At 56.8% G+C, this 15,365-nt stretch overlaps 7 protein-coding genes across 10 annotated transcripts in view; 3 read left to right on the forward strand and 4 right to left on the reverse strand.

Annotated features, from left to right (window-relative positions):
• H310_13357 (serine/threonine protein kinase) overlaps positions 1 to 2,112 on the reverse strand; it is a gene marked incomplete at both ends in the record, with an annotated part of 2,751 nt that extends 639 nt beyond the window's left edge. The window contains 9 exons of the mRNA XM_008880829.1: positions 16 to 797; positions 849 to 1,123; positions 1,169 to 1,237; positions 1,286 to 1,348; positions 1,396 to 1,464; positions 1,516 to 1,584; positions 1,629 to 1,697; positions 1,757 to 1,825; positions 1,883 to 2,112. Coding sequence (XP_008879051.1) covers positions 16 to 797; positions 849 to 1,123; positions 1,169 to 1,237; positions 1,286 to 1,348; positions 1,396 to 1,464; positions 1,516 to 1,584; positions 1,629 to 1,697; positions 1,757 to 1,825; positions 1,883 to 2,112 — 1,695 coding nt within the window. The remainder of the gene's footprint in view (positions 1 to 15; positions 798 to 848; positions 1,124 to 1,168; positions 1,238 to 1,285; positions 1,349 to 1,395; positions 1,465 to 1,515; positions 1,585 to 1,628; positions 1,698 to 1,756; positions 1,826 to 1,882) is intronic.
• A 1,062-nt stretch (positions 2,113 to 3,174) lies between these two features.
• Positions 3,175 to 5,630, reverse strand: H310_13358. Of its 2 annotated transcripts, XM_008880831.1 has the most exons (9): positions 5,339 to 5,630; positions 5,231 to 5,299; positions 5,117 to 5,185; positions 5,005 to 5,067; positions 4,882 to 4,950; positions 4,768 to 4,830; positions 4,379 to 4,722; positions 3,503 to 4,324; positions 3,175 to 3,458 (listed from the first exon to the last, which is right to left on the reverse strand). In XM_008880831.1, the coding sequence occupies exons 1-9, from the start codon at positions 5,599 to 5,601 to the stop codon at positions 3,184 to 3,186; spliced, it is 2,037 nt and encodes a 678-aa protein (XP_008879053.1). In that variant the 5' UTR covers positions 5,602 to 5,630; the 3' UTR covers positions 3,175 to 3,183. The 2 variants fall into 2 exon arrangements, with proteins under 2 accessions (XP_008879053.1, XP_008879052.1); XM_008880830.1 differs by having other exon boundaries at positions 4,379 to 4,830.
• A 1,032-nt stretch (positions 5,631 to 6,662) lies between these two features.
• H310_13359 lies at positions 6,663 to 8,770 on the forward strand. 2 transcript variants are annotated; one of them, XM_008880832.1, is made up of 6 exons: positions 6,663 to 7,271; positions 7,319 to 7,472; positions 7,525 to 8,032; positions 8,092 to 8,150; positions 8,226 to 8,374; positions 8,431 to 8,770. In XM_008880832.1, the coding sequence occupies exons 1-6, from the start codon at positions 6,674 to 6,676 to the stop codon at positions 8,532 to 8,534; spliced, it is 1,572 nt and encodes a 523-aa protein (XP_008879054.1). In that variant the 5' UTR covers positions 6,663 to 6,673; the 3' UTR covers positions 8,535 to 8,770. The 2 variants fall into 2 exon arrangements, with proteins under 2 accessions (XP_008879054.1, XP_008879055.1); XM_008880833.1 differs by having other exon boundaries at positions 8,226 to 8,770.
• H310_13360 (hypothetical protein) lies at positions 8,744 to 9,900 on the reverse strand. The gene is made up of 5 exons (XM_008880834.1): positions 9,715 to 9,900; positions 9,601 to 9,660; positions 9,297 to 9,556; positions 9,181 to 9,244; positions 8,744 to 9,076 (listed from the first exon to the last, which is right to left on the reverse strand). Exons 1-5 carry the CDS (start codon positions 9,859 to 9,861, stop codon positions 8,840 to 8,842), a joined length of 768 nt encoding a protein of 255 aa, XP_008879056.1. The 5' UTR covers positions 9,862 to 9,900; the 3' UTR covers positions 8,744 to 8,839.
• A 473-nt stretch (positions 9,901 to 10,373) lies between these two features.
• On the forward strand, positions 10,374 to 11,090 carry H310_13361. 2 transcript variants are annotated; one of them, XM_008880836.1, is made up of 3 exons: positions 10,374 to 10,574; positions 10,620 to 10,676; positions 10,720 to 11,090. In XM_008880836.1, the coding sequence occupies exons 1-3, from the start codon at positions 10,427 to 10,429 to the stop codon at positions 11,037 to 11,039; spliced, it is 525 nt and encodes a 174-aa protein (XP_008879058.1). In that variant the 5' UTR covers positions 10,374 to 10,426; the 3' UTR covers positions 11,040 to 11,090. The 2 variants fall into 2 exon arrangements, with proteins under 2 accessions (XP_008879058.1, XP_008879057.1); XM_008880835.1 differs by having other exon boundaries at positions 10,374 to 10,676.
• A 437-nt stretch (positions 11,091 to 11,527) lies between these two features.
• H310_13362 (hypothetical protein) lies at positions 11,528 to 12,472 on the forward strand. Its single transcript, XM_008880837.1, has 2 exons — positions 11,528 to 11,972; positions 12,029 to 12,472. The coding sequence occupies exons 1-2, from the start codon at positions 11,600 to 11,602 to the stop codon at positions 12,346 to 12,348; spliced, it is 693 nt and encodes a 230-aa protein (XP_008879059.1). The 5' UTR covers positions 11,528 to 11,599; the 3' UTR covers positions 12,349 to 12,472.
• On the reverse strand, positions 12,472 to 14,444 carry H310_13363 (hypothetical protein). Its single transcript, XM_008880838.1, has 5 exons — positions 14,074 to 14,444; positions 13,569 to 14,008; positions 13,182 to 13,502; positions 12,842 to 13,120; positions 12,472 to 12,786 (listed from the first exon to the last, which is right to left on the reverse strand). The coding sequence occupies exons 1-5, from the start codon at positions 14,417 to 14,419 to the stop codon at positions 12,484 to 12,486; spliced, it is 1,689 nt and encodes a 562-aa protein (XP_008879060.1). The 5' UTR covers positions 14,420 to 14,444; the 3' UTR covers positions 12,472 to 12,483.
• Between the last annotated feature and the right edge of the window lie 921 nt (positions 14,445 to 15,365).

Raw genomic sequence — 15,365 nt, forward strand, 5'->3', positions numbered from 1 at the left:
CGAATCCAACAGCACGTTGCGCGACTTGACGTCGCGGTGGATAATGTTGAGCGAATGCAAGTAGACAAGGCCCTCGACGATCTGGTAAATGTGTCTGTACTTGTCGATCCAGGCAAATTGCGCCGGCGAGTGCGTGTCCAGGTAGTCCTTCAAGTCGCCGCCGTCCATGAGCTCCATGACACATTGCAAATCCGACGGCCGCGTCCAGCACGCGCCAACAAGCTTTACAATGTACGGCGAGTCGAACGAGTTCATGAGCTGGATTTCACTCACAAAGGATTGAATCTGGGTGACGGTGACGCGGCTTGGATGCAGCATCTTGACCGCGACATCATCGCCGAGAAAAGAGCCGCGCCACACCTCTGCAAACGCACCCGATCCGAGCTTTTGGTGGAGCAAGACATCCCGTGCCTCGATGCGGACGAGCGCGAGCGGCGCCAAGTTGATGTTGCTCTCATCCGTCGACGTCAACGACGGCATCGACTGGCCTCCCGAGTTGGAGAACCGGTTGCCCGAGTTGTGCGTTGTTCCGTTTTGAGTGACGGACCGCCGATTGTTGGAACCTTTGTCGCCACCGTCAAGTTGGTGGTAGTGATCCTGGTTGCCTCCCGACTTGCCGCGGCTCGACCGCTCGGGGTATCCGTCATCTGGCTGGGGTTTGCGCCGCTTGACAAAGCAAAACACCCCAACGCCCAAGACCACCACGACCCCGACAATCACGCCAACGATCACGCCCGTGTTGTCGGGTTTCGGCGGGGCAGTCGAGACGGGCGCTGACGTCGATGACGTAGCTACGTCTAGCCACAAACGAAATGTTGGATGGTCCAAACGCGTGGGTGGCATCGTACCTGGGACGACGCACACTTTAAACACTTCGGACGCGTACTTGTAGTTGCGCATCGACTTGTCCGGCCACAGTTCTTGGATGACGCCGTTGGCGGCGGCGCAGTCGGCTCCGCTCGTCGTGATCTTGGTGTTGTAGTAGCCGTACCCCGTGTAGCTCTGCGTGCCGTCGTCCCGCGTCGAGTCGTCGGCCGTGTTGTTGGGACGCAGGGTCGTGTTGAGCGCGATAAACGTGCTGTTGTCCATGATCCATTTCGTCAGCGTGACAGACGACAAGTCCCTGCCATCCGTTGTGAGTGGCGTCATGATCGATGGTGTGGCGTACAGGTGCACGATCGACGTGCTGAACTTGACCATGTTGATCGATCGCAGGAGGTTGCAGTTGATGAGGTACCTGCGCCAAGACGATGAGACCACGATGTTGAGCAGTGGCACCACTCACACCAACGTCATCTTGGTCCAGTCGAGGTTCGTCAGCTCCGTGTAATCGTTGTTTTGGAGCGACCTGACCATCATGTGAGCCTCCACGGACCAACGTTGATGCTGCCGTACAAGCGAGTGATGCTGCGAGGAAGTGTGCGCAGGTCCTCGACGGACGACAAGTAGTTGGCACCCAAGAACCTACCAACCCACAGTCGTAAAAGACGGCGGCGCGGCAAAACGTGCACGTACAGGACGGAGAGCTTGGAAGGGAGGGGGTACAGCACACTGATCTTTTTCAGGTTGCCATTTTGCATGGTCCTATCCACCCGGTCAGGCGGCGCATGGCACGCGAATTCCATTACAGTTTGGTCAAGTTGGTTGGCCATGGCCGCAACTTGGATTCGGCGGGCAACGAGATGTTTGTGAACGATCTATCGTGCAAGTGCATGCGTGTCAACGATAGATATCCCCATGAATACAAGGTCCATACAGCTCCGAGAAACGATCGGGGAATGTGGCCATGTCGAGGTTGATCACGCTCCGTCCGCCCGTGAAGAACCTACCACGTCGTCAGGCACCCAAGAACTGGATCACAACGAGATAGAGACACGCGTACCAAGAGTAGAATTGGGCAGGAGCGTCCTTGAATGTCCCGATCGCATCCCAGTACGATCCCCAAGGCAACACGGTGCACGTGCGTTTGTCCACCACGCACGTCGAATTCACCAGCGGGCAGATCGACTTGTCCGAGATCAACACCTGGGATGCCGCCAAGCTCGAGTAGTCACATTGCGCATCCACCGCCGAGACGGCCGCGGCCGCAGCGACAACGACCCTCAACATCATCCTCTTCGACGTCTGTCGACGCAAATCCCGAAATGTTGAGCCGTGGCTCCAGCTGACTTAAATGATATGCTGAACCCTTCCACTGTGATTGGCTGGAAATGTTTGCAATACGTGTATTTTAGCCAATCAAAACGAAATGAACACCGAAACGGGTCCTTGCGTGGCTCGTTCCGGCCGCATTGACGGACGTGGGCATGCCGCACGAGTGGTGGCATGGACGTGGGTCGATCCTGGTCTTGGAGTCGTCGACAAGAGCGCTCGGCCCGTCACGATTCTGTGCAATGCTTTGAATCGCCAGACGCCACATGGACGATTGTCACGCGGCCGGGTGCTGGACTGTCGTTCAATCGAGATCATTTTATTCGAATTTCATTCGAAACGTGGTCGAGAATGCGTGTTTTATCCTAAATAAAACATGCATATTTTAAAAAGCAGATGTGACGTTACATGCAACACGAGAAGCGCATTAGTACACCCGCCACCGAACAGCCGGTCGGCGGCCTCGGCGGACGACCGAGACAACGGCATCACGGCGGCATGGCGGCTGTGACCTGCGCGACTCGCAATAAGGACCCAAGACGTTGAGCCGATGACGCGCTCCTTTGGGTGTCGTCACGATTGCTTGTCCACCCCCAAGAATCGTTTTTCAAACACGGTTTGGGACACGACGAACGTAAATCCAATATGGCGGTCACGTTCGACAGGAAGACGTGTGTGTGTTGCGATTAGGCGGTTGAGAGAACTCTCGGTAGGAGCATGGCTGAGCTGGAAGATATTTGCACGACGAGGCACGCCCCTCCTGGTCGGCCTCAGCGTGACAGGGGTCGTCTATGGCGCCGCTGCCACCGCACACGACAAGGCGCCACACCCACATCCTTTACCTGTCGAACACACCATGTGCTCGGCAACTTGATTGCGCGCTGTACTTGCCACAGTGGTCACGACGGGGTTTCGGGGTTGTCGGGACGGCGAAAGGTGCAGGCATGGTTGTGCGTCTAGCCCAACTAGCGCGACGAATGCGGGTCGGGCGTGCCAAGAAACGACGTAGAAGAAGCGAGTTCAGCAAAACATCTAGATTGAAAAGAGGCGCGTCGACAACTCCTTGAGCTTGGATCGAATCGTGTGGGACACTTGCATGGCGGTGGGCCGTTGGGACGGATCCAGGAGCAGGCACTTGGAGGCCAGGTCGACAATCCAGGCAGGGCAGTCGCTTGTAAACGTCGGGCGGATGCTGCCGGACACAACTTTCAAGATAATGGCCGAGTCTGCGAGCGGCTGGCGCGTGATGGGGTTTTTCAAATCTACGTACGGCGTGCGATGCGTGTCGAACTCGGACAAGACCATGCCTACACCCGTCGCATGAACAAAGCACACTAGCATGCACACGTACCAAACGAGTACATGTCGGCCGATACGCCGTAGCCTTTGTCTTGGAGCATCTCGGGCGCCATCCAACGAAACGTCCCGACGCCGACCGTCATCGTCGCCTGGATGTCTTCCTTGGAAATGCCAAAGTCGGTCAGCTTGGTGCCTTTGGTCGAATCCAACAGCACGTTGCGCGACTTGAGGTCGCGATGGACGATATTCATCGAGTGGAGGTAGCTCAGCCCGTCCACGATGCTCAGCACGTGGATATACTTGTCGGCCCACGGAAATTGCGCCGGCGTGTGGTGGTCCAAAAAGTCCTTCAAGTCGCCACCGTCCATGAGTTCCATGACGCATTTGACGTCAGCCACGCGGGTCCACGCCGCCCCAATCAAGTTGACAACGTGCGGCGAATCGAACTGGCTCATCAACACGATCTCGTCCACAAACGACTGCACGTACGCCGTCGTGATGCGATCCTTGAGCAGGACCTTGACGGCCACCGCGCGGCCTTGGAACTGCCCTTTGTGCACCGAGGCAAACGCCCCCGCGCCAATTTGAGGCCCGACCACGAGCTCGTTGTTGGAAATCCGAACCAGTTGCAAACAATTCATGTTGACATCGATCGAGGTCGCCGTTCCTGCCAACGTCCCTGGCGTCGACATCGTTTCGAAGACAGGCGACTTGGGTTTTGCCGCCCGGCGCCGACGAACGCATACAAAAATGACGGCGCCGACGACAACGATGCCAACGCCAGCAGCAAGCCCGACGATCGCGCTCGTGCCAAGCCCTCCGCCCTCATCGCCTGGGGTGCGGGATGCCGTGGGGACCGCCGTGGTCGCTGCACCTACGCGGATGAAACGTGACCATTTGGTTACGCGAGGCCCTCGGCCACACTTACTCGGAAGCACGCACACGGTAAAGACCGAGTCCTTGTACTTAAAGTTGCGGAACCGCTTGTCCGGCCAGAGCTCGGTTAGAGTCCCCCGGTACGAGCTGCATTCGCTCATGCTGGTCGTGATGGCCAGGTTGTAGTAGTTGTAGCCCGTGAATGCTTTTGAGCCGTCCGTGAAGGTCGAGTCTTCCGCAGTGTTGTTGGGCTGGAGCGACGAGTTGAGCGCGACAAACGTTAAAGGGTCCATTATCCACGAAGTCAGCGACAAGTTCTCCAGGTTCAGATTCTTGATCTTGGAACTGAACGTGATGTTGGAGAGCGCCTTGAGCTTTGGGTTGCGGCTCAAGTACCTGGTCATGCCACCGCTAGAGACCACAGTCGGACGTCGCACGTACACTTGGGTCATGTTGGACCAGTCCAGGTTTGCCAGGGCCGTGTAGTCGTTGTTTTCGAGCGAGCTACAAGATAGAGTGTGGGTTCACGATAGCGCGGTCGACCGGGATGCGTACAGTTGGGTCACCGAGCGAGGAAGGTAGTTGAGTTCGGCGGCGTCGACGAGGTAGTTGCCGCCGAGAAACCTACGGGCACTTTGATGACCCTCGACAGTCCACCGACGGCGGCGGCGGACGTACAACAAGGACAGCGTTGACGGCAAGTTTGTCGGAATCGTCGAGATGTTGGTGGTCTCGATGAACCTAGACAAGGTTCAGGCCGCCGCCGCCGCACGCACACAACATTGCGTACAGTTCTTTCAGCTTGGCCGGCCACGTGGGCTTGACCAGGTCAGGTGGAAACGTCATGTTGGATAGTTTTCTACTCGACGATGCGTCATGGCGACAACGAGTGTGGAGTTCGTACAGCGTCGTGATCGTGGATGGAAACTGTGCCGCGTTTACGTTGACACATACCGCGCCCCCGTTGAACGACCTGGTCCAAAATCAGCATGGCCAGACCACAGCCACGTACCAAGCAGTTCGATTCGGGGGCAGGCCAGAGTAGTCGCCGATCGCATTCCACGACACAGTGTCGGACCCGCCAATGTACTTGCACGATCGATCGACCACGCACGTCAAGTTGGTCGGCGGGCACAGCGACGGATCCGACACGATCACCGAGTTGAATGCGGAAGGGAGCTTGCCATACGGGCACACGGTGGAGGCGGGCGTGGCGGGATGTATCGAGATGGCGGCTAGCACCGCCGCCGCGACCATCGTTTCCCGAGCCAACATGATGGACACTACGACCTGGTAACTTTAGCCGGTGGATTTTACACAGTATTGCCGACGGAAATTTATCCGGACGGTTGTCAAAACATGGGGGGGTGGCAACTGACCACTTGGGCACAAACCAGCGGTGCCGTCGTTGTGTTGCCACAAGTTTGGCGTCGACGTGCAGACAACGAGCTCGTTGGAGACATTGCGTGGCTGCCTGGTGTGTGGCAGCCAGGGTGTCTGTTTTGGGTGTGCATTCATGCACAGACTTGGCCGCAAAGGCTCTCTCGGCGCTCTTTTGTCTGCTGGCCACCTGCTTCAAGCGCCTGCCGAGTGAACGTCGAGAAAGCTCTAGTGCGTTGTAAGGGTAGCCGACTGTGCGGTGGTGCTTCGAGTTGAGAGGTCCCGTCGATGGCGTGCGCGAAATTCCCTTTGCGTGATCTCGCCAGCCAAGCTTCCGGTAAGCACAGCATAGTTGTGTGTTTGCAAGAGCGAGTCCCGGCCAACTGGGACATATCGTTCCTCACAACGTGCTGGAAGCAATCGACAACGAAGCTTCATCTTCACGAAACCAACGGCACTTCAGAGCCCGTACACACAGCGAGCATGCACACTGAGCCTAGTGATTGCACGAACACGTCGCGCAGTTGGCTCCAAACCCGGTGGTCACGGATGGGAGCAACCACACGTGGCAAACTGTCAATGCTTGGCCATGTTAATGCCATGACAAGTGGAGATTACGACCCGCTGTCCTTGTCGCAGCCTTTCCGCGCAACGACACCACGGCAATGAAGTACATTCGCGCGCCGCCACCGAATCACTCTATACTTTTGGATTTGGGCCCTCTGAAGTTGGCCTGGATTTCGAATGGCACCCCGTACAACCCGTATTTGCCAGCTAGATGAATATGCATGTAACTTGCAAAGCCTCATGCGACCGCGCCTGCTGTCGGTCCTGCCCTGCGCGCGCAGCGGTCTCGGAGGGTGCAGCCGCGCTTCGGATTCTCTCCAGTTCAACGTGAACATCCGGAAAACCCACGGTGTATCCGGAAGATCATCGTCGATGGCATTGAGGATTCTGCGCCGCCGCCATGACGACACAACTCGTGGGTGCTATCGACCAAGGCACGACGTCGTCGCGCTTCATTCTGTTCAACACGGCAGGCAAGATCGTAGCGTCGCACCAGCTCGAGCACGACCAAATCCAGACCCACCCTGGCTGGTGTGAGCATGACGCCGACCAAATTTGGTCCAACGTTCACGAATGCATTGCCCAAACGATGAAGCACGGCCCGGGCGCAACCGTGAGCGCGATCGGTATCACCAACCAGCGTGAAACTTCGCTCTTGTGGGACAAGGTGACCGGCAAACCCGTCTACAACGCGTTGGTGTGGCACGACATGCGCACGGCCGATATTGTGTACGAGCTGCTGGAAGGCCACGACATCAACCGCTTCCGTGCAACAACGGGTCTGCCCCTTGCGACGTACTTTTCAGCGGTCAAGATCATGTGGCTGTTGCGCAACGTGCCTGGCCTTCGCGCGAATGCCGAAGCGGGCAACGTCTTGTTCGGAACCATCGACACGTGGCTCCTGTGGAAGTTAAGTGGCGGCGCTGTCCACGCCACGGATGTATCGAACGCGTCGCGCACCAACTTGATGGACTTGTCGACGCTCGATTGGAGTGAAGGTGCAAGTCTTGGCCGGTCATGTACATTGCAACTCATGGTCATGTAGAACTCCTTTGCATTTGCGATATCCCGCGCGCCATCCTGCCCGCCATTCGGTCGTCGTCCGAGGTGTACGCGACGACGGCGGTCAACTTTGTGTTGCCGAATGTCCCGATTGCCGGCATGCTGGGCGACCAGCAAGCTGCCATGTTTGGCCAAACGTAACGTGGTGTCGCGCGTTCCATGTGCCACGGCTTTTACTCGTTGGCGTAGGTGCTTCAAACCAGGCGAGGCCAAAAATACGTACGGCACGGGCTGCTTCTTCATGATGAACACTGGCACGGACGCGATTTCATCGACCAAGGGACTTTTGACGACAGTGGGGTACAAGCTAGGGAACGAGCCGTGCGTGTACGCGTTGGAAGGGAGTGTGGCTGTGGCTGGCAAAGTCGTGCAATGGCTACGCGACAACATGAAAATCATCACAAAGCCGTCTGACATCGAAGGCCTCGCGCTCGCCGTGCCAGACAACGGCGGGTGCTACTTTGTGCCGGCGTTCTCGGGCCTGTACGCTCCGTACTGGCGGTCGGACGCCCGGGGTGTCATCTGCGGCCTCACGGGATTTGTCACTCGCGAGCACTTAGCCCGCGCATCGCTGGAAGCCGTCGCGTTCCAAGTCATGGACGTCGTGCACGCCATGCAAGATGAAGCCAAGATTGAACTATCTAGCTTGCGTGTCGACGGTGGCATGATTGAAAACGACTTGCTCATGCAGATCCAGGTAGAGGAGTCTTTCTTTTGGCTACGTGGCGGCATGTCAGACGTGGAGGGTCGTTGTAGGCGGACATACTCGATACCAACGTCGTGCGCCCCGTTGTGGCCGAGACGACGGCGCTGGGGTACGTCAAGCGCCATCTCGATGGATTTCGTCATCTTCCAAGGAGCGTGAATGTGATTTGAAATTGGTTTTCTAGAGCGGCTTTTGCGGCCGGCTTGGCCGTCGGAGTGTGGATGAACACGGATGATCTAGTCAAGACGTGGCACGTCGCCAAAGTGTGGCGGTCCAACATGCAGCACGATGCACGGGCTAAGCTCACGTCCGAGTGGAAGAAAGCGATCGCACGTACGCTCAACTGGACCGAATAGAGCTAGCGATGACAATGATTGCGTGATGAATAGTAGTGTCAACTAGCCCCGTCTGTGCGGTCAACGTCGTGGTTGAGAGAACGGCACTGTCAGTCATTCAGTGCACACGCGCTCCACCGTCAAATTCCCTGCCATGAATGAATCAGGTGGTTAGAATAGTCGTGCCGCACTGCAAGCTACGGGCATGCGCTATTGAACCAGCTCGGTCAGCGCCACCACCACTACAATCCTCCATCAAGGCTCTCCGAAACACTTTCGACGATGCCAAGCCATATTGCCTAGCTGCTGCGCGACACCGCCTGGACGACATGCACTGGGAGCATTTGTCAAAGCCCTTGGTCTGCTTGGCCTATCGATCGCATTTGGACGCAAGGACAGTGGGAATCAAGGATATAGTTGACGACAGATAGCGAGCTACCGTGGGCAGCCCTCACGCAATGGCCTATGTCACGACGGGAGGCGGAACTTCCAGTTCGATTTTCGCCGTGGCGGCAGCCTTGGGCGTGCGAGGTTTGATCGGCGACGCAGGTGTGTACGCGGCCAAAAGGAAGTTCAAGCTGCGGCAGCGGCGAATCGCGACTCGCTTCGAGTAATGTTCCAGCAATGTTTCAACGACGCCATCGGAGAATTCAAACCGAATCGTGTATAATCGCGTGTCGATTTCGCCCATCTTTTCCCCCTACACGCACGCGAGCTCATGATTCGTGTGCGCCGACAGGACCGGACGACGGCAAACGCATGGGCGCCCGCGACGTTCCCCTTGGCTAGCGTCGTCGAACGTACCGATTCTTCGACCATGATGGAACGGACGTCCGTTAGCTTGCGCTCGAACTCGAGTGCCCGGGTGCTAACGATCGAGAAGTAGTCAGTTGTGGGGGCCATTTTCCCGCACACAGTACAGGCAAAGGAGGTACTGATACGTCTTGGGGCGGCACACGGTGATGTAAGTGTGGTTCATTCGAAACACTTCGACGCGCGGAAGAAAGAAGCTGATGGCGGCAAACATGTACAGGACGACGATGATCATGTATTGCCACCAGAACCCCTTCTTGATGCGAAAGTTGCTCGTCGAACACAGGGCGTAGACAAAGATGGAGGCCCCGATCGCCAAGATGAGTGCCAGGCCCCAGTAATGGTACGGGTATGTCGCGTACTTAATCTACGGGGCGGGCTCGTCAGACGGGCGATGGCTCCAGTTCGTACCTTTTTCACGTCGCTCGAGTGGTTCTCTGGAAACAAGCAGTCAAAGGCAGGCGAGGACTTCTACGACGACCGCTCCTGCGTGAGCAGCGACCGAGTCCTGACCGAGCAATGTACCTTGAGTGGGAGCCACGTTTCGCTGAGCGAAAACTTTTTGAACCGGCGCGGGGTCAGGGCCGCGTTCCGGGCAGCCAAGTCGGACGATTTGCCGGTTTTGATCCCGAATGGGCGGACGACTCCCGTCTTCTCGACTGTCGAGGACATGTTGGTGGATGGTCCCGTGGAGCTGGCGAAAGGAAGCCGTTATCAGTGTAACGTGCCGGCGATTGAAGCGGCGGTCGATGAAACGGCGCCACCAACAAACGCACACCGTGCAGGTCGACATGGGTGCAGCAAGTGTAATGCACAATGCGTTAACGTAAGTCGTGACGCCTTCATGTGTGATAGAACCCACTGCTAGGCATAACCTCGGCTAGAAAGCGATGTGGTATCCGCTGAACATAGCTAGCCCGACAGCAAGCGCGTGTGCACGCAGGTCTCGAGCACTTACGTTTGTCCTCAACCGCGAGTACCTCGTGTACGCTCGGCAACAGTGCCACAAATATTCCGCCATATTGACCACGGCGCAACGAGCCGTATTTGAGCTCAGCACATGAGATTCGCCTGTACCTGTCGCCAATCGCGCACGGTTTGGATTCCAAATTGTCGACAGGGAACCATAAGCAAGGGGTTTGGGTAAACTTTTCATCTTTTCGACTTGCCCAAAATCAGGTTGTGCTAGCCAGAGTCGCACTGTGTAATTTGGCTTAACCACCGCACCCGTCATCCGATGAAGTCCCTCTCTACCTTGCTGCAAGTCGCCACGGCGTCGCAATTGGTCTTTGATAGCTTGCCGCCTGCCGCCGGCGGGTCCTTCGGGACACCGGTCACGTACAACCAAGGTCTAGCCGTGCAATTCCGCAGCCTGGACGCGTGCGGTGCGCCAACCCAGCTCGCCTACGTTAACTTCACCGTGTCGACAGAGAATGTCGACAATAACTCAACGTACTTGGAGGTTGCGCTATGCCCTTCCGAGAACGGTACATGCCGCCTCATGCACTGGAGCTGACGGGGTCATGGTAGGATTGCCAAAATGCCCTTCCACCAATTACCCCGAGCGTCTTCCCATCCGGATCGTTGCCAAGCGCATCCAGTACCAATGGGTACCGAGCGCCACCGTACAAATGGCCCCCTCGACGCTGTACTGGTTCGTCGTGCTATCGAATGCCGAAAAGATGAACCATGCCGTGATTTGGATGGACGGGGTCAAGCGTTTCACGACCGACAACGATCCAACCAACGACGTCCTGTCGGCGTTCACGCTGTCCGACGCAGGCGACTGGGCCGCCGACCCCCCCCGCAACAACCGCACCGTGTCGTCGATGCAAGTCGTCGCAATCTAGATGGTGTATACCCGCCCAATCTAAACCCCTTTTTCTATTAACCATCGCCGCACGTATGAGCCGAGGTCTTTCGCGTGGACAGCGAGGCAAATGAACGAGCTTGGTCAACTATTGCGGTGAAGCAGAAAGCTCAACGCCTCCCTCAAGTGCTGCTGGGTGACGCTCACCGGCTGGCATTTGAGCCCTGCGCCTCCGCCGCCGTCGAGAAGACAAGGAGTGACCAGATCTTCTGGTTACGTGGTTCGAGAAGCCTGACCAGATTGCTTGGTGTGCGCTTGCCGCAATATGCCACCCGGCCTACTAACTGCCGCCTGATGCGGTGGTGCACACCGTAGAACTCGCCAGTCGAACTTCCTGGTCGATTGGAATGCCAGCGTGTCATGTAATCTCCACGAGGTGAAGGTCATGTAGTCCAGATACGACAAATGTGTGCTATATATTTATTTCACCAGGTATACTGTAGTTGCAAGGTGAAAATTTAGGATCTGCACTTTTACCATCCATGATGGGTGGCGACACCGCCACAATGTTGAACCTGCACCTAGGAGCTGTCGCGGTGCATGTGGTCAGACATCGTATCGGACCAAGGCAATCCTCGGCACCAACAACACCAGGTGGCATTGTTCACCACCGTCATATTAACATTCCCCGCGTCCTCCCCTGCCATGAAGTTCCTTGCCGGTCTCGTCCACGCCGCAGCCGCGTCCCAAGTCGTGTTTGACAACCTCGACCCCCTCGACACGGGCGCCACGGGCACCCCCATCTCGAAAGATCAAGGCGTTGCCGTGCAATTCCGCAGCCTCCCGGCCGCAGACACCGCGTGCAACCCGACGTGGCTCACCCTCGATTTTGTCAACTTTACGTTGAACACGATCAACATGGGAGGCAACACGTCGCTGTGGCTGCAAGCTGACTTATGCCCTTCCGTCGACGGTGCGGAACTGCTTTGATCGGGACATCGCAATGGAGGGCTCATGGCTGTCTTGTAGGCTTGCCGAACTGTACCAAGTCGGACAAACCTGCCCGCATCCCCATTGACAAGTTCGCCAAACGAGTCAAGTTTCAATGGTTCCCTGCCTCGCCGATCGTCCTGATTCCGTCGACCACGTACTGGTTCACCGTCCTCTCGAACGGGGAAGTCAAGAACAAGTTGCCGATTTGGATGGACGGCGCCAAGCAGTTTAACACCGTCAACGACCCCAAGAAGGACGTCTTGCTCGCGTACACGGCGACCCAAGGCGGCCCCTGGACCGTCGATGTTCCCCGTGAAAACCGCACCGTGTCGTCGCTGCAAGTGTACGCCAACTAAAGTAACATCCTTTTTCAAATTTGATCGTACATGAGATTATGACGTGGGAAACGTTGCCGACCGCTGACCCTCACTCGTTATGTACCTCCAGATACCTGTACCGGCGTGCAACTCAACTGATTAAGGGGACATAGTTCATGTTGTATGGGCTGCGGGAGCATACTTAGCCAGCAGACTCTGTGTGCTGCTCGATTCAGAACGTGTGGTGGAGGTTGTGGCGATATTGTACTTTGCCAAGATCGACTGAAGTCGATCGTACGTGCGTTGCGACGTAATGTCACTTGGCGTGTGTGCGGGGGCGTCGGGGGTTGCGGTCGTTGTTGGCGACGACTTGAAGGCATCCATGTCGACTTTGCCGTATTTGTTGAGCAAGTACTCTCGCCGGGATACCGTTGCCGCCAATGCACAGTTTTGACTGGGGCCAATATTTCGCGCAGCCTATAGCAGCCATTCTTTTGGTCACAATCGTGCAATCGTCATGCATAGATCCAACCGATATGGAGATAGAAGACGGTGGGGCCAACGACGGCGGGGGGTGGCTCACGTGGTTTGGAAGATCAACTCGTGTCGCATCGCTCGCGCTGGTCGTAGTGGGCGTCGTCGCATGCTGCTTGAGCACCTCGTGCAACGTGGCTTCAAAGTCCTGCTGCATGGCGCTCACGGGTGCTTCGAACTCCTTCGTGTACGTTGACGCCCAGGGGATGTGCTTGATTTCGGCGGTCAACGGGGTGGCTGTGGAGTACTTGGCGTTTGGGGGAAACTCGTTGCGTTTCTAAACGTATGCAGCACCATGACATGCTTCTGCCGTCACCCCAGGAGGTCAAGGGGGCTACCGTGGCGGTGTACGAAGAGGGGATGGAGATGGACAAGGGTGTGTCCAGGTCGTCAAACTGGTTGTCGAACGACTGGTTTATGGACTCGACGATTTTGACTTTTGACGGCTTCTGGACGCGCTTCGGCTTGGCTTTCTTCGTCGTGGACTGTGGCTTGGCGACGACTGGCTCGGGCACTTTGACACGTCTCGGTTTCTCGCCGTTCACGAGGGGAGTTAGGTCTTGCGCATAGCATGACATGGCCTGGCGCTCACTGCTGAACGCACTGCTTTTGGTGGCCACGACGGGCTTGTCACCTGCCGCGTCGTCGATGGACGCTCCCTGCTGCATTCCAATTGTTTAGAGATACAATGTACGTCACGCTATAGATGGAGCTGCTTGACTCACCTGCAATCCAGGTAGCTTGGCATAGCTCTTCATTTTGGGCATCGGAGTCACGTCGGCGACGTGGACAATTGGCTGTCGCTTGCGGACTGGTGTCTGATGCGTCTTTGGAATCGCCGGTGGCGCGTCCACCGTCTTGATGATGTGCATGGTTTCGAGGGCCCGGAATTTCTCGGCCTCCGCCTGCCTTCGCGCCTCGAGCTCCTTGCACTCGCGTGCGCGGAGCTTGGCGAGCTTCTTTCGCTCCTTGGCCTCTTGGTCCTTTTGAGCTTTGATCTGCCGAAGCTTTTGCTGTCGCGCCTCGAGTGCTTGCTGCTGCTGCAGGAGCACGTTCACTTGCAGGTCCAACACGCTCTCTTTGGCCTTGAGCGATTGGAACAATGCATCTGACTCGAGTCGTGCATGCACGACGTCGTCGTCCACATGGGGCTCGGCTACATGGACTGGACACAGTCAGCCCAAAGCCAGTCAGCTTGACGAAGTTGTGCAGTACGGGGAGTGGCGGTACCTTGTTGAGGCGTCTGGCTCGCTGGTGGCGTGTCGTGGCAAAGGGGCTGCAGGGGACCGTTGTTGGGCACTGAAGATACAGACGCTAAAGAATGCAGCTGAGATACGAGGTTTTCTCGGAAAGGCACCACATCATCGCCACCATTGCTGGCGTGTTGGTCGTTCACATTCAACGCTCGGACACGTTGGTCAGTTGACGCGGCGTTCTCGTTCACGTCGCCGTGGCTGGTCACGTGCTGGCGCCACGTTGACCACTGCCGCTGGGTGTATGCCCTCCACGAATGCTGAACGATAGAAGCTGCCCACTCTTGCTCGAGCGCCTCTGTCGAGTCATCGCTCGTCTCCATCGAGTCGACCGTCCCAGTTTCGTCGCGAACGCATATGAAACCGCCCGCGCGTTAAAATAGACCCCCTCCAGGCTTCCGCGCGCGCACGGACCGACAATGCTGGGCGACGGCATTGCTCAATTGGAACTATAGCGTCGCTTGGAGAGGCGGTCCACCGACATTTTCACGCATACATCGTAGAATTGCTGACCATGTTCACCATTTCTCGGTAAACTCTCGGGATTCCGCTCCGAGTGGAAGCGGCAAAGCCTGTTGCGTCGCCATCTGTCATACACCAGCACGACGGCCTCTTACTGTGCACGACTTGCATTGGATATGCATGCAGACAGGTTCCTCGATTCCACACTACATTGCGATCTGACGGACTGCTCTCGTCGTCGACAATAGCTGCCACATCGGCAAATGCCGCCACCGCCGACTTCAACCTCGTCGCGTCTACCACTTAGTCGTTCGACAACCAGTTTGACACCCCTCGCTGATGGGACACTGGACGGTCAGCGATCGATATCGTGACTGATGTCGATCAGAGCTCACACGCACGACCAAAATGAAAATGGTACTACGTAGTATTTTACAGTCAACTTGATAAAAACTCGACAAAGTGGTATTCCAGGTTATATGGAAATTTGTATGCAATGCGTTGAAGACTAACTAGACTTTACACTTGACGTTGGCAAAAAACGTCTGGTACTTCTGTACTAGAAGCTGTTTTGATTCGCCCAAAGAGAACCAAAAATATTCAAAAGAACCGCTTGCGCAGCGTCTGCCGCGGAAGCTGCGTTAGACGCCGGCCTGTCCAACTCGCAGATCGCCGACGTGATCGAAGAAGCGACGGTCGCCTCGGAACAGACGGGTGCGTCGTCGAGCGAAGCGTTGGAAATCGCGGCTGCCGTGGGCGAAGGCGACTCTGTTGCGCTCGCCGCCACCGAAGCCGGCCTCGAACCTG

Source organism: Aphanomyces invadans (assembly GCF_000520115.1).
Source record: "Aphanomyces invadans strain NJM9701 unplaced genomic scaffold supercont1.50, whole genome shotgun sequence".
NCBI lineage: Eukaryota > Oomycota > Saprolegniomycetes > Saprolegniales > Verrucalvaceae > Aphanomyces > Aphanomyces invadans.